Source organism: Somniosus microcephalus, unplaced genomic scaffold (assembly GCF_052327205.1).
Source record: "Somniosus microcephalus isolate GS21.2 unplaced genomic scaffold, FLI_Smic_1.0 unresolved_chr3, whole genome shotgun sequence".
Classification (NCBI taxonomy): domain Eukaryota; kingdom Metazoa; phylum Chordata; class Chondrichthyes; order Squaliformes; family Somniosidae; genus Somniosus; species Somniosus microcephalus.
The window spans coordinates 68,210,321-68,226,793 of record NW_028225181.1 but is presented as its reverse complement, the minus strand read 5'-3'; the positions used below and the strand labels follow the sequence as shown (position 1 = coordinate 68,226,793).

At 50.2% G+C, this 16,473-nt stretch overlaps 1 protein-coding gene and 1 long non-coding RNA gene across 2 annotated transcripts in view; both read left to right on the top strand.

Moving 5' to 3' along the window:
• LOC147091868 (uncharacterized) overlaps positions 1-7,370 on the top strand; it is an 82,967-nt gene extending 75,597 nt beyond the window's left edge. The window contains exon 5 of the mRNA XM_085976629.1: positions 6,501-7,370. Coding sequence (XP_085832755.1) covers positions 6,501-7,260 — 760 coding nt within the window. The 3' untranslated portion in view covers positions 7,261-7,370. The remainder of the gene's footprint in view (positions 1-6,500) is intronic.
• A 2,689-nt stretch (positions 7,371-10,059) lies between these two features.
• On the top strand, positions 10,060-16,226 carry LOC147091867 (uncharacterized). Its single transcript, XR_015075238.1, has 2 exons — positions 10,060-11,622; positions 14,906-16,226. It is a non-coding gene; the product is annotated as an uncharacterized LOC147091867 (long non-coding RNA).
• Positions 16,227-16,473: the final 247 nt, after the last annotated feature.

Sequence of the window (16,473 nt, the reverse complement as noted above, 5' to 3'; positions counted from 1 at the left end):
TCGGGGGTGAGGTTAGCAAACAGTGGGGGGGGGGGGGTGACTGAGTGTGGAGAGGTTACACCTGGTGCGCGGCGGGCAATTTGGAAGCTGCTGGCTGCGGACTGTGAGTGGGGGTAGGGGTCCACCGTACGCCATCATAACACTTTTAAGGTGGCACTGAAAATCTAACCCCAGCAGTACGGCAGCGCAGAGGTCGGGCAGAACCAGGAGTTTAAAATGATCGTACACAGTCCCGTCTACTACGAGTGTCACCACGCAGTAGCCGCCGATGTCCACCGACTGGGACTCGGAGGCCATAGAAATCCGCTGGTGCACAGGCAGGACCGGGAGAGAGCAACGCCGCACCGTGTCGGGGTGGATGAAGCTCTCCGTGCTCCCAGAGTCAAAAAGGCAGATTGTATCGTGACCGTTTACCTTAATGTCCATTGTGGAGCTGGCCAGCTGGTGCGGTCTCGCTTGGTCCAGTGTAACGGATGCCAGCGTAGGGGTCGGTGTGTCGCTGCGGGTATCAGATGAGGCGGTGTTGGGGGCCTGCTGCGTTCCGGCTGTCGTCCAAGATGGCGGCGTCCATGATCCCCCTGTGGCTGGAGGCGTCCAAAATGGCTGCTGTACCGGTGGTTCGCACATGGCCGGGGGGGCCCAAGATGGCGGCCCGCATGGCCCACACGCGGCGCTGCTGGGGTTCGGGGTGGCTTTGGCCTTGCAGACGCTAGCGTAGTGTCCCTTCTTCCCGCAGCCCGAGCAGGTCGCGTTTTTCGCCGGGCAGCGCGCTCTGGGGTGTTTTGCCTGGCCACAGAAGTAGCATTTCTGGCCTTGGGGCACTGCTGTCTGGCCTTGGGACACTGCTGCGGTAGTTGGGCCGTGGCTGGGGTGGCACGGCGCTATGAGACGGTCCTACCGTGTCCCAGGCTGTCATTCCCCGCGGCGTCCACGGTGCAGAGGAGTAGGCATCCATGCCCTGGTAGGCTGCATCCAATGAAAGTGTGAGTTCAGAGGCCTTGTTGAGATCGAGGTCACTCTGCTCCAACAGTCGCTGTCGGGTGTAGTTGGACCTGTGGCCCGCTACAAAAGCGTCCCGGATAAGTTCCTCTGTGTACACGGCGGCTTTTACATCCTTACAACCACAGGCCCGGCCAAGCACATACAGTGCCTGAAGGTATTCCACGGTCGATTCCCCAGGTTGTTGCTTACGACTCCCCAGAAGGTGCCGGGCGTACACTTCGTTCACTGGGCGCGTGTACTGGTCCTTGAGGAGCTTGATGGCGTCCGCGTACGAGGTCGCGTCTTGGATGACCGAGTACAGTCGGTGGTTCACTTTGGAGGTCAGGACATCCAGTTTGTCCTCGTCCGATTTGACCGTTGCAGCGGAGGCGATCAGGAATTTTTCAAAACACTTAAGCCAGTGAGTAAACTTGGTGGATGAGTCCGCCTCCCGATGATCTAAGTCCAGGCATGCTGGTGTGAGGATCTTCTCCATTATAAAAATTTTGTTAATAAAATTGATGCGCTATCAATTACTCATAAAAGACTGAGAGTTAAGAGAGTAACTAAAGGCTTTTATTAACAAAAGAATGAAGGTCTGCCTCGAGTGGTCGACCGGTCCAGAAATACAAAGGGCTGGGGAGCAGCCACTTTTATACTAGGACTTGTGGGTGGAGTCAGCCGAGGCATGTCCAGGCATGTACACAATGGAATACAAACAGTGGTTTACCACAAGAAGCATTTAGATGAGCACTTGAAACGCCATAGCATACAAGGCTACGGACCAAGTGCTTGGAAAATGGGATTAGAATAGACAGGGCTTGATGGCCGGTGCGGACACGATGGGCCGAAGGGCCACTTTCTGTGCTGTATAAATCTATGACTCTATGGTAGCACTCTTGCCTCTGAGGCATAAGGTTGTGGGTTCAAGTCCCACTCCAGAGACTTGAGCACAAAGTTCAGGCTGACACTCCAGTGCAGTACTGAGGCACTGTCAGAGGTGGCGTCTTTCGGATGAGACATTAAACTGAGGCCCTGTCTGCTCTCAGGTGGATGTAAAAGATCCCATGACACTATTTTGAGAAAGAAAGACTTGCATTTATATAGTGCTTTCATGACCAGCAGACGTCTTGAAGTGCTTTACAGCCAATGAAGTACTTTTGAGGTGTAGTCACTGTTGTAATGTGGGAAAGAGCAGGGGAAATATCCCAGGTGTCGTAGTCAATGTTTATCCCTCAATCAGTGTAACAAAAGGATAATAGCAAAATACTGCGGATGCTGGAAATCTGAAATAACAACAGGAAATGCTGGAAACACTCAGCAGGCCAGGCAACATCCGTAGAGAGAGAAACAGAGTTAACAAAAAGATAGATTATCTGGTCATTATCACATTGCTGTTTGTGGGAGTTTGCTGTGCGCTATTTGACTGCCGCATTTCCTACATTACAACAGTGACTACACTTCAAAAGTACTTCATTGGCTGTAAAGCACTTTGGGACGTCCGGTGGTGGTGAAAGGCGCTATAGAAATGCAAGTGTTTCTTTCTTCACTGGTCTCACCAGCGACCTCTACTGGCTGATGGTTGATTGACAGACGATAGTCTGCGCATGCGCACAGGGAGCGGTGGTTTAGACAGAGTCCGGCACAGCGATCAAGGGTAATAACCGCGCATGCCCAGAGGGGGCCAACCCCCCTCCCCCACTCTGAGCAGCACCTGCGCGGTCGGCTGCTGCCGGACGGAGTCGGCGTGGGCTATTCCGGGGAAAGGCCTTGATGTCAGTTCCAGAGTCGCGATCGGTGACACAAAGTGAGTTTTCTCCGCTCCGATTGGGTGGAGAATCGCGCAGGGTTGGGGGGAGTGGTGGATCGGGAGAGAATAAAGAGAAATAGAAAAACCTGAGAGGCCGCGAGGCCCCGGACCGAGCGGCGGCAGTTGGACGGAGCACGTGATCTCCTCGGGGACACATGACCTGGGCCCAGGGCCTGATTGACGGGAGCTTCCAACTAATAGGGAGCGAGCGGGGCAGGGCTGGAGGAGCGAGCCGGCGGCGAGTCCTCCAACCAACCAATCGGGGAGCCCGAGGGGCGGGACTAGCGCCGGCTGATTGTCTGATCCACAGGGCAGCGACTTTCTCCAGTCCCTTGTTCGGGGCCAGGGGAGGCTGTGGGCCTTTATTCCCCTCATTGGACACAAGGCTCTTTGGCTCACAACACACTGGCTCAGGTTTTAATAGAGACTTTTAAAATTCATCAATAAAAGCAGATAAACCTCGTGCTTCTGTAGAACAAACTTTCTAATATTTTATAGAATCACAGAATGGTTACAGCACAGAAGGAGGCCATTCAGCCCGTCTAGCCCGTGCCGGCTCTCTGCAAGACCACTTCAGCTAGTCCCTTTCCCCGTAACCCTGCAAATTTCTTTACTTCTGGCACTTATCCAATTCCCTTTTGAAAGCCGTGATTGAATCTGCCTCCACCACCCTTTTCAGGCAGTGCATTCCAAATCCTAACCACTCGCTGAGTAAAAAAAGTTTTTCCTCATGTCGCGTTTGGTTCTTCTGCCAATCACCTTAAATCTGTGTCCTCTGGTTCTCAACCCTTCCGCCAATGGGAACAGTTTCTCTCTCTACTCTGTCCAGAACCCTCATGATTTTGAATACCTCTATCAAATCTCATCTCAACCTTCTCTGCTCTAAGGAGAATAACCCCAGCTTCTCGAGTCCATCCACCTAACTGAAGTCCCTCATCCCTGGAACCATTCTTGTAAATCTGAGGCCTTCACATCCTTCATAAAGTGCGGTGCACAGAATTGGACACAATACTCCAGTTGAGGCCGAACCAGTGTTTTATAAAGGTTCATCATAACTTCCTTGCTTTTGGACTCTATGGCCTAGAAATTCACTAGCCTTAGCGCCGCTTTTGAGGCGCTAGAGGGACTAGCGCCAGAGTTGTGGCCAGTTGAATAATTCCCTGGGGCCCTAAAGTGGCGTTGCACCTGTAGCGCTGCGCCGGCACCGATGACGTCATCGGTGTGCGCAGCGTCCCGGTTGCCATGCCGACGGGCCCCAGCGCCGAAATTCAGTTGCGGCCGCCTCGCCCGTGGCAGCCGCAACTAAGACTCTGGCAACAGAGTCCAACATGTGTTTGCGCCGGCGCATTAAAGGCCCCGCGGCGGCCGGCCGCTTTCCCGCCGGCCGCCTGCCCGCAGCTCCCTCCCCGGACTTCTCCCCCCCCCACCCCCGGAACAGATGCAAGCCCGGCACTTGTCCGAGGTGCCGGGCTCATTTTTAAACAGATTTGCGCCGGCCGCGGCCAGGTGCAGGCAGCTCCTCCTTAACGGAAGGAGGAGGCCTGCACTTCCCCAGCCTGCCGCACTGCATCGGGTGCCGCAGCGCCGGAATTGCAGTGCTAAACGGCAGTTAGCGCCCTTTTCCAGGCGCTAAGACCCTTCAGTAGCGCCGGCAGCCGTTTGGGCACGGCGCTACTGAATTTTTGCCGCGCGCAGGGGGACTTAGCACCGGCACTAACTTCCGGCGCTAAAGCCCTGGCTAAGCCAAAACCCAATTTCTAGGCCTATGCCTTTATTTATTAAGCCCAGGATCCCGCACGCTTTTTTAACTGCTTTCTCAACCTGCCCTGCCACCTTCAACGATTTGTGCACACATACCCCAGGTCTCTCTGTTCATGCACACATTTTAGACTTATACCCTTTAGTTTATATTGCCTCTCCTCATTCTTCCTAACAAAATATATCCGTTCACACTTTTCTGCGTTAAATTTCATCTCCCATGTGTCCGCCCATTCCACCAGCATGTCTATGTCCTCTTGAAGTCTATCACTATCCTCCTCACTGTTCACTATACTTCCACGGTTTGTGTCATCTGCATATTTTGAAACTGTGCCCTGTACACCCACATCTAAGTCATTAATATATATATATATTAATCAAGAAATGCAGTGGTCCTAGTACCGACCCCTGGGGAACACCACTGTATACCTTCCTCCAGTCTGAAAAACAACCGTTCACCACTACTCTCTGTTTCCTGTCACTTTGCCAATTCTGTAACCATGCTGCCACTGTCCCTTTTATTTCATGGCCTTCAACTTTGCTGGCAAGCCTATTATGTGGCACTTGTCGAATGCCTTTTGGAAATCCATGTACAACATGTTAACTGCATTGCCCTCATCAACCCTCTCTGTTACCTCATCAAAAACCTCTATCAGAATCAGAGCGCCAGGCCAGGCAGACGTGCGGCCAGGGCCCTCGTACCATGAAACCCAGGGTGCAGCGCCTCCCCCATCCGAGCTGCCGCTTCCCGGTTTCTTCAGCCGGTTCCACCAAGTCCGACTCGGGACAAAGGACAGGAGCCAGGCTCCCAGAATGGCCCGCGGCCCCGGGGAGCATGCGCACTCTCAGCAGGGAAATCAGCATGTTGGATAGAGCGGTTTCTGGGGCGCGGGGAATTGTGGGTGCTGCGGCCGCCATTAGTCAGTGCCTGTAGGGAAGAGTTTTACTGCAGGCTGACGGAAGGTAGGTCCCTGGCCGCCTGTGTGGGTCTTTTTGTTGCTTCAGTTTGAGCTGGAGTGGAGATGGAGGAGAAGCTGCTGGGTTTATCCCCCTGTACTTCTGAGCCCAGGAGGACCCAACAATTTCCAATGTGTGACAGTCAAGAGGTGGATTCTGGGGGAGATTAGGTTGTTACACAGACACTGTCCCTACAATGTAAAAGAATATTGTTTTAGGAATAGGTATTTCTGTAGAGGCTTTTAATCCAGTTTACATCTACAGATTTGTTTTAATTCATTCTTGGGATGTGGGTGTCACTCGCAAGACCAGAATATGTTGCCAATCCCCATTTTCCCGTTGAGAAGGTGATGGTGGGCCACCTTCTTGAACCGCTGCAGTCCGTGTGGTGAAGGTACTCCCACAATGCTGTTGTGTAAGGAGTTCCAGGATTTTCACCCAGTGATGATGTAGCAACGGCGATATATGTCCAAGTCAGGATGGTGTGTGACTTGGAGAACTTGGAGGTGATGGTGCTCCCATGCACCTTCTGCCTTTGTCCTTCTAGGTGCTGGAGGTTGCGGGTTTTGGAGGTTCTGTCAAAGTTCTGGTCGAGTTGCAGATGTATAAAGTTCCTTTCCTTTGCCCCCTCCCACTCCCACCTCTCTCTCTCTCCTCCCATAGAGGCCAGAGGCCCAGACCAGGTGGCAGATTCCCTTCACTGAGGGACATTAGTGAACCAGTGGGATTTTATGATAATCCGGCAGCTTTCATGGTCACTTTTTTCTAGTGCCGGCCCCACAAATGACCAGATACATTGAGCTCAATTTCACAACCTGCCTCTTTCGTGGGTTCTCTCTCACGCTCCCTGTTTTAAATTAATTTTACAGGGTATTAGAAGGGGAGGATTTGCAGATGGGAAACTCAAACCACACATCATCTGACAGTCACTCGATTCATCAGGAACTGAATATCATCGGCCTTTGAATATGGAAGCAAAAAGCACCGTTCACAGCGGGGAGAAACCGTACACGTGTTCTGTGTGTGGACAAGGCTTCAGCCAATCCTCTGGCCTATCGAGACACAAGCACATTCACACCGGGGAGAGGCCGTTCACCTGCTCTGAGTGTGGGAAGGGATTCACTCAGGCATCCACCCTGCTGACACACCAGCGAGTTCACACTGGGGAGAGGCCGTTCACCTGCTCTGAGTGTGGGAAGGGATTCACTGATCCATCCAACCTGCTGAGACACCAGCGAGTTCACTCTGATGAGAGACCTTTTAACTGCTCGGACTGTGGGCAGTGTTTTAAAACTTCCTGGGAACTGATATGCCATCAACGTGTTCACACTGACGAGAGACCGTTCAGGTGCTCTCACTGCGGGACTGGGTTCAGGCAGTCATCTGATCTCACTGTCCACCAGCGCACTCACACTGGGGAGAGGCCGTTCACCTGCTCCACGTGTGGGAAGGGATTCAGTCGCTCATCCACCCTGTTGAATCACCAGCGAGTTCACTCTGACGAGAGACCTTTTAAATGCTCGAACTGTGGGAAGTGCTTTAAAAGTTCCGGGGAACTGATACACCATCAACGTGCTCACACTGGGGAGAGACCTTTCAGGTGCTCTCACTGCGGGACTGGGTTCAGGCGAACATCTGAGCTCACTGTACACCAGCGCACTCACACTGGGGAGAGGCCGTTCACCTGCTCCGTGTGTGGGAAGGGATTCACTCAGTCATCCAACCTGCTGAATCACCAGCGAGTTCACAAGTGACTGCAAGGGTTGGATTCTGCTGTTGTTGCTGCTGTTAATCACATCCAGGACTGAACCATGTTCATTCTGACAGGTGGGGATTGTTTCTGCTGATGTTAATAACTCCGGGAACTGGGCTGGAGTTTAATATTCTGGATAGATGTCAAATAAACCAGCTTTGTTTTAAACACATTGTTGTAGATTTTCTTCTTTCCCACCTGAGTGTTTAGCATCACCTGGCTGGAGCTTAGAAAGGACAATCTGGGGGAGGATCGTACGGCGGGAACAGAACTCCAGCCTGGACACAGTCCTTCAGGGCCACACTGAGAGGGGCAAACGGCACTTTGGTTTTCCTTGTCTCTCTTCACTGACAGCAAAGTTGCCGTGCGGGTTAATCTCGAGGCGTGTGAGAAACGTGTCCCAGCCGCTCTCTGCCATGGTTCAGAGCTCCTAGGCACGGAACAGAAGGCTCCTTTTAGGTATGTACCCCAGTGCTTTTTTTTTTAATGGCCTTATTAACCTGTATTGCTACTTTTAGTGATTTGTGTATCTGTATCCCTGGATCCCTCCGCTCCTCCAGCCCATTTAGACTCTTAGGGGGAAATTCGGTGGCGCCCCCTTTGGGTCGCTAACGTCACCGGGGCTAATTTTAGCCCCCTGACAAAGTTAGCGCCCCTGTGCATTATATTCGGCGGTGGCGCCCCAAGCAGGAGGCAGGGTGCTACTGGAAGCGCTCCCCTCCCTCTTTGAGGCACTACCAGTGAATTTCACGGTGCTTTGTGAAACAGCGCCATGCCTGTTGGCACATAGCACCTTGTCATAGCAGACCTCCCTCCCTGATTGAAGTGGAGGGGCATAGCACTGCGCACACCAGGGCCCTGCTGGACCACTGGGGAGCGGGGTGTCAGATCAAGAAGAGTGCCGGGCTGAGCGATCATGGCCAGCACCCCGAGGAAGAAAGGGGAAGGGGGCAGGTGCTGGCAGTCAGCCAAAATAAAATGTTGCCGCCCAACACCTGCCTTTTCAGTGGCGTCGCCGCGGCTGCAGGAACAACCCCTGACCCTGTCAGACATATCGTCCGGCAATAGGTCAGGGGTCGCATACCCAAGGTTGCAGCCGGGGTGCTGCGCATGGCGATGACGTCATTGCCGGCGGTGCAGTGCCGCGGGGCGCTACCGTCTACCGCCACCGCTAACCTCCCGCTGAATATCGCGGGAGGCACAAAGCAACCCAATTTCACCCCCTTGTCCAAATAGTGAGTGGCCTCCTTATTCTTCCCACCAAAACACACCCTCTCACACTGATCTACAGTGAAATTCATTTGCCAATTATACGCCCATTCTGAAATTTATTAATGTCTTCTTGCATTTTGTCTTCCTCAGGATTAACTCTACCTCCCAATTTGGTGTCCTCAACAAACTTTGAAATTGTACCTCTGATTCCCGAGTCCAAATCGTTTCTGTAAATGGTGAACAACAGTGATCCCAGCACCGATCCCTGTGGAACACCACTTCCCACCTTTTGCCAGTCTGAGTAGCTACTCCCAACCCCTACTCTCTGTTTTCTGTTTTGTGACCAGCTTGCTATCCATAACAGTATGTAAGATCTACAAGATGACCCAGGTCAGGCCGTGTGGAGGGAAGGGCCAGGCAGCAGAATGGATGGAGAGCTGGCTACAAAACAGGAATCAGAGGGTTGGAGTTAAGGGAAGTTTGTAGCGATCTTTCCATCCATTCTGCTGCCTGGCCCTTGACTCCACACGGCCTGACCGTGGTCATCTTGTAGACCGTACATACTGCAGACACAGTGCACCAGTGGTGGAGGGGGTGGATATTGAGTCCTGTGGCAGGGGCACTGATGAAGTGGATTTCTCTGTCCGTGAGTTTTGAGGCATCGCTAGTGGCATTTTTCACCTCTTTCCACCTTTTTAAAAAAAACCTTGCTGCCAGTTTATTAAAGCTATTAACAGCCACTCGGGTGGGACACACCAATAAATGAGGCCTTGTTTCCCTCAGAATGACAGGCCTGAACCCGAGTTAGAAAACATTTAGTAATTAAACCAGACTGGGCGGGGCCTGAGGTGCGAGTTAGTAACGGAAAATTGGTGGCCAGCGTACTTCACACCAGGGTTTCTGTATAATTTATTGATTAATTTTGTTTATTGCCCAATCTCAATCAGACTGCCGGGTCATCTTGCTGTCTGACGGAGGCGAGGGTCCCCAGTGGAGGGCTCTCTATGCGGGAGTCCTTCCCAGCACCATTGGGGATCTGGGGTGGAGACTGTTGCAGGGAGCTGTCGTGTGCAACAGTTTTTAAGCTCCTTTCTGGACTCCAAGGCCAGATGTGGTTTCTGTGGCCTAGAGGAGTCCACGGGCCGTGTATATATTCAGTGTGAGAGGTTGCAGCCCCTGTGTAGTTACCTGAAGGGGCTGCTCCTCAACTCTTGGTTACACTTTAGCCCCACGCTCCTAATCTTTGGCCGCCCGGTGCGGAGGGGGGTGGGTAAGTGGGAGGATCTTCTCCTGGACCTGCTCTTGGGCCTTGCGAAAACAGCAATTAGTAGGTCCAGGATGGGTGGGGCCCATGGGGGGTCGCTCTGGCTGCCTGCCTCTCTCCCATGGTCTTGTCCCTGCCTAGGTGGCCCTGGAGAGGGAGCAGGCGGTGTCCACCGGTTAACTTGATACCTTCCTCGACCGCTGGACATGGAAGGTATGAAGAGGCGATAATCCATCCTCACAATCACATTGTGATTGAATTATTAATTGTGTGTGTGTCACAAATACATTTCTTCTATTTTGATACAAAAGCTCTACTAGACATGTTAAACTACTAGTTATTTAATCACGGCTGCAGCTGCTGAAAGGTTGACTGTACTGAGGTTTGTGGCCAGAGCTGGCAGACATGTTGTTCTGAAGTCTGATGTCTCACACCTGAAGAGTCTGTTTATGTCGTGTTGTAATGACCTTTTTCTGTTGCCTGGTGTCAGAAATAGAAATCAAAGGAAGATGATGCCCCACTCTGTTAATCAACTCTTTGACACATTTCCATTTCTTAATTTACAAAGATCACAACTCCATTAGTGACCAATGGATTGCCAGTCTGCCACTTTTTAGTGAGGCTTGAAAGGATTCGCTGTGAAGCAACACCTGCCCATCTGTCTGTGTGTCACTGTGTTTGGATTGTGTTAGACAACAGTCCTAATATCTCGCCTACATCCATTACTATTTTTGAAATGTACTTGGAAGAAGTTGAGTTTGAATCTAACAATTCTGAAATTGGGAGCTTTTAATGATTTCTGTTTTTCACATAACTATATAGTGATGTGATCAGTCAAAGCAAATTAATAAATGGTGTTATTTACTGAACACAACTGAATAATTCTACAAGGATGCTATCGCAGTCTTCCTCAGTATTAACTACACCCCCCAATTTAGTGTCATCAGCAAATTTTGAAATTGTACTTCTGATTCCCAAGTCCAAATCATTCATGTAAATGGTGAACAACAGTGGTCCCAGCACCAATCCCCGTGGAACACCACTTCCCACCTTCCGCCCGTCTGAGTAAATACCTTTAACTCATCCCGTCACAATAACTGGACTTGTCTCCATTCCCGTGCCAAGGGGATTGCTGTACCAGACGGGAGGGGCAACATTTTGGGACTGTGGAAATGTGAATAAAATGGACGATGAATTGGCTTACAAAAATGGCTTCGCACAAGGGAAGTCTAGATTAGATTAAAGAGCAGCCCCAGCTTTGCAAAGTGCAAAGCTAGCAGAAAAGAGAGACACCTGCCCCAGCCTGCGGCCAAGTGTTAACGAGCAATAAAGATCACTGAAAGGGCTTAACTGCTAGCTAGAAGATGATTGACTAGCTATTGTGCGGTGCCCAATCACGATCCAGTACTTCAGGAAGGCATATGCAGCAGTGAGACAAGTCAGGACTTGCCCGCCAGACTGAAGACCAGATCATGGCCAAACTGAAAGAGCTTAAGTGATCCCCATTGGAGAACGCTTGTTGCCAGGGAAGTGATGTAATGACCCTTGTCCCACTGTATAAAAGGGGCTTCCCTACCGGTATTCGCTCTTAGCCAGAAGACGTGTGGATCATCAAGAGAGTCAGACACCTCCCGGGGATGTAAATGTTGGCAACACGTGCCTAACCCGGTGTGACTCTCGGGACACGAATGTACTGTAAAAGACCTCAATATACTGTGTGACCGCTGCGAACAGTTGGAAGTAATAAAATGTTGTTTTAACTCTCCGAACCGTCGAGCCTGAAATCATTCTTCGTACTACGGAACTCAAGACGAGGACCAGGAAAACCCGGTTCTAACAACTTGGCGTAGTCGACAGGATCGCAAGACATCAAGAAAGGGGAAAAAGGTAAGCACTATAATTTATTGTGCCCTTTTTGCACCCTGTCTCTGTGATCTTTATTGAACGAACCAATCGGGTAGCGTACCCTCTGGCTGGCGGTTAACGGAGCACAGTGTCCCATTGCTAGCACGCGACAGAGTCCGGGACTCTGATCTATCGATAAACTTATTCGTTAAGTCTACGACCTGTGGCAACATGACAGAACCAAGTAAAAAACCAACGACGGAAAAAGGAGGCAAAGCCCCTCCCGAAACCACGTTAGAAGAAATAGTAATCCAACTTACAGTATATAGAAAGTACATTCGACGTCCCACAACATGAATATAATATCGAACAAAAATTTGATGCCTCAAAAGGACAATGGTCCCTTGATGATATAAAAAGAGCATGGGGCAAGACCACCCGTATGAAAGGAGGGAAAAGAAAAACGGGCTGGGTATTGGCCACCTTGAAACAGTGTAGGCAGAGAGGAGAAATAACTCAGAAGGCGGCAGAGGCCAAAGAAAAAGAACAAAAAACAGCTCTCCATGAACAGATAACAAAATACAAAACCGAGTTAGAGAAACACCAAAAATGCCTTGAAAAAGCAAACCAAAGAGCAGAAAAGTGGAAGGCAAAAACCAAGAAGGAAAGGGAGGCACACAGGGAAAGCCCAAAAGTGGTGACGATTACCCCGACGCCCTTGTACCCTACCTATCCTGCAACCCCCCCTACAGCCCGTCCGGCATATGAACAGCCCACGCCCCAACCCCGATCAAACGAAGCCCATATTGCTAAAATAAATACTCCTCTTACGGACTCATCAGATGAAGAAGATATAACCGAGAAACCACCCCCACGCCTTGCCCCCATCAGGTTACAAAAACATGAAGTAGGCGGCCGAAATCTCCGAATTTATACCTATTACCCGGCCAACCCAAAAGATATAGATCAATGGGCAACTGATATGCCGCACCCAAAGAAAAGCGGAGTATAAGCCTGTCAGTTCTTGGAACGAAAAAGAACAATCTATAACCTGCACCCATTTGATGGATGCCAGGTTATAGCAGTAGTAGTTAGCGCAAGAGAGTCGGCCGCCCTGATGGCAATAGTAAATATGGCCATCCCCAGACGAGCAAACGCCCTACTTAACACAGCCAGACAAGCACACCAAGCGGCATTAGCGGCGCATCAAGCAGCCAACCCACCTCCAGCTGCCGGAGCCGCACTCCCTGCCGTACCACCTCCAGCTCCACCAGTCCTAATAGTCCCCCCTGACCTAGCTATGATAGAATCATACAGCCAAAAAGCGCAGCTTTTGACCAAACTGCTAAAGGACAATCCGGGTTCCAGGGATCAGATCGCATTAAACCCAGAGCAAATGCGGACGTTCGAAGAACTGAAGCGCGCCCTATGTAGCACACCGGCTTTAGTCATTCCCGATGCGCGGATGCCATTCCGCCTCTATGTACACGAAAAGGACGGGTATATGACAGCAGTACTAACCCAGGCCCACAGAGATAGACACAGGCCCGTAGGATACTATAGTACCCAGTTGGATTTGGTGGCCCAAGGATGGGGTAACTGTCTGAGAGCTATGCAAGCAACCTGCCTAGCAATAGAAGTTACAGCCCCGGTAGTTTTATCACAAAAGTTGGTGGTCCAATGCCCGCACACCGTCCATGCTATGTTAGGAATGAATAAGGTAGCTCAAGTGACCGCCTCTCGATGGACCCGATGGACCACGATTATGGAAACAGATAATTTGACCATTACTAAATCCGGACCGGGCAATCCAGCAAGCATGGTGCCCCTGACAAACCCCGAAGAACTAGAAAGTGATCACGACTGTGTAAACCTGTTAGACGCCATGCAGCAGAGGGCTGAGATGCAGGAACTACCCTTACACAATCCCGAAATGGTCCTTTACACGGATGGGTCATCCTTTGTGGAAAAAGGAACCTGATTGGCAGGGTGGGCGGTTACAACAGAATTCGCAGTAGTACGAGCAGGAAGTATGGGAGGAGGGGCCTCAGCACAACAGGCAGAACTAGTCGCCCTCACCCAAGCCTGTCTCTATGCTCGAGACAAGACGGCCAATATATATACCGATTCTAGATATGCCTTTGGCATCGCTCATGACTTTGGACAATTATGGAAACAAAGAGGTTTTCTGACAGCTGCAGGTACACCCATAAAAAATGGAAGAGAGGTAACAGCATTAATGGATGCCATCCAGTTACCCGAAGAAGTGGCCATACTAAAATGTAAGGGCCATAACAAAGAAGATACCCCTGAAGCTAGGGGCAATGCTAGGGCAGACGAAGCAGCAAAATACGCCGCCTGTACCATTACCCCCCCAACACCTCAGGTGCGATATATCACGACAAACAACGACCAAGGGGACATCCTACTAATGCAAAGAGAGACCCCAAGGGAGGAACAATGGACATGGTTAGAAAATGGGTTGCAAGCCAATAAAGATGGCATATGGCAACATCTCAAAACGGGAGCAGTAGGATGCCCAAAGAAACTGATGCCGTTTTTGGCCCAACAAATACACTCGTGTGGACACATAGCCGCACAGCAAATGACAGCCAGATTCCAGAGAAACTGGTGGGCAAAAGGGTTTCGAACTCAAGCCCAAAGAATAGTGGAGCAATGTGTGACATGCCAAAAAGTAAATACCAGACAAAAAATTGAAGTACCAATGTTAAAAGCACCTGCTCCGGCAGGGCCCTTCCAACATTTGCAGGTCGACTATATTTCCTTGCCAAAATGTCAGGGATATACAGATGTATTGGTGATGGTCGATCGCTTTTCACGATGGATCGAAGCCACCCCAGTTCGAAGCGCCACCGCTGCTGCAGCCGCAAAAGTCTTGTGTAAAGATTACATTCCTAGATGGGGCGTGCCCTTATGTATTGACTCAGACCAAGGCACACATTTTACGGGGGAAATAATTAAAGAACTTTGTAGACTACTACAAATACAATGGTCATTGCATTGCCCATACTACCCCCAATCATCGGGACAAGTGGAAAGAGCAAACAGGACAATTAAACAACGGCTCACTAAGTATCACTCTCAAGGAATGCCATGGCCTCAGGCCCTACCCCTCGTCCTATGTAGTATTCGAGCCACCCCGAATAGGACCACTGGACTCCGTCCCTATGAGGTCGTTACCGGTAGACCAATGTCGCTACCCGGAACAATAGATCTACGTAGGGCTGACATTCATCTTCTAAGTGATACAGTACTAAAGTATTGTAAAGATCTAACAGATGCTGTCAGTTTTGCTTCCCAACAGGTCAGCGCAGCTTGGCAAGAACCCCCACCGGGAGGACACAGTTTAGTCCCCGGGCTACAAGTTTGGGTAAAGAAAATAAAGCCAGCCCCCCTGGAAGACAAGTGGGAAGGTCCGTATGTCATCCTGTTGACCACAGGAGCAGCCGTGAAAGTACAAGGAAAAAAAAAGCTTGGATACACGCGACACACGTGAAAAGAGATACGACAGGAGCCCCAACAGAAGAATAAATTGGACTTATTGTGTACCATGATTCCCATCAGCATATTGCTAGCCATCTCCTTTACCCTTTTTCTAACATGGGTAGGAGTTATAGAGAATAACTTATTTTATCAGACCCACCTACAGATACACGGAGACCGGAGTGTATGCTACAGAAATTACTGTATGGTTTGATTGTTATAAGTGGCGTAATTTTGGGAATTATTATTTTTGTAACTATTATCAAATGTTGTATAAGTCGTGCAGGAGCTACTATACTCCCTCGCCTCTCCCGAATTAGGGTAGAAGTAGACGCAGCAGAGGAGGGGAAACCCCCAGAGGAAGCCTGTTCGGTCCTACACAGTTGTCTGTAAACTCGAAATTAAAACCCTTTTGGTTGTGTTCATGGCCAGAACACAAACAAAACGGAGCCACTGGGTATGGTCTTGATAAAGTGCACTATCAGGAGGATACCTTGTATATAATGATTCTTGGAGATTGTACAAAGAATCAAAGGGCGGAATGTGGAAATGTGAATAAAATGGACGATGAATTGGCTTACAAAAATGGCTTCGCACAAGGGAAGTCTAGATTAGATTAAAGAGCAGCCCCAGCTTTGCAAAGTGCAAAGCTAGCAGAAAAGAGAGACACCTGCCCCAGCCTGCGGCCAAGTGTTAACGAGCAATAAAGGTCACTGAAAGGGCTTAACTGCTAGCTAGATGATGATTGACTAGCTATTGGGCGGTGCCCAATCACGATCCGGTACTTAAGGAAGGCATATGCAGCAGTGAGACAAGTCAGGACTTGCCCGCCAGACTGAAGACCAGATCATGGCCAAACTGAAAGGGCTTAAGTGATCCCCATTGGAGAACGCTTGTTGCCAGGGAAGTGATGTAATGACCCTTGTCCCACTGTATAAAAGGGGCTTCCCTACCGGTATTCGCTCTTAGCCAGAAGACGTGTGGATCATCAAGAGAGTCAGACACCTCCCGGAGATGTAAATGCTGGCAACACGTGCCTAACCCGATGTGACTCTCGGGACACGAATGTACTGTAAAAGACCTCAATACACTGTGTGACCACTGCGAACAGTTGGAAGTAATAAAATGTTGTTTTAACTCTCCGAACCGTCGAGCCTGAAATCATTCTTCGTACTACGGAACTCAAGACGAGGACCAGGAAATCCCGGTTCTAACAGGACTCTCGATTCTCCACCGATTCCCATTCCCCTTCTTTCTGGTGGATAATGGAGGTGCCACTGTGTGTAATGTGCAAGTCAGTAAGAGCTGTCAGCGAGGATTAATCAGCACTTTCTAATTGGAGATGATAGTCAATGGAATCTTTCAGACAATGAATTGTAGATTTTATAG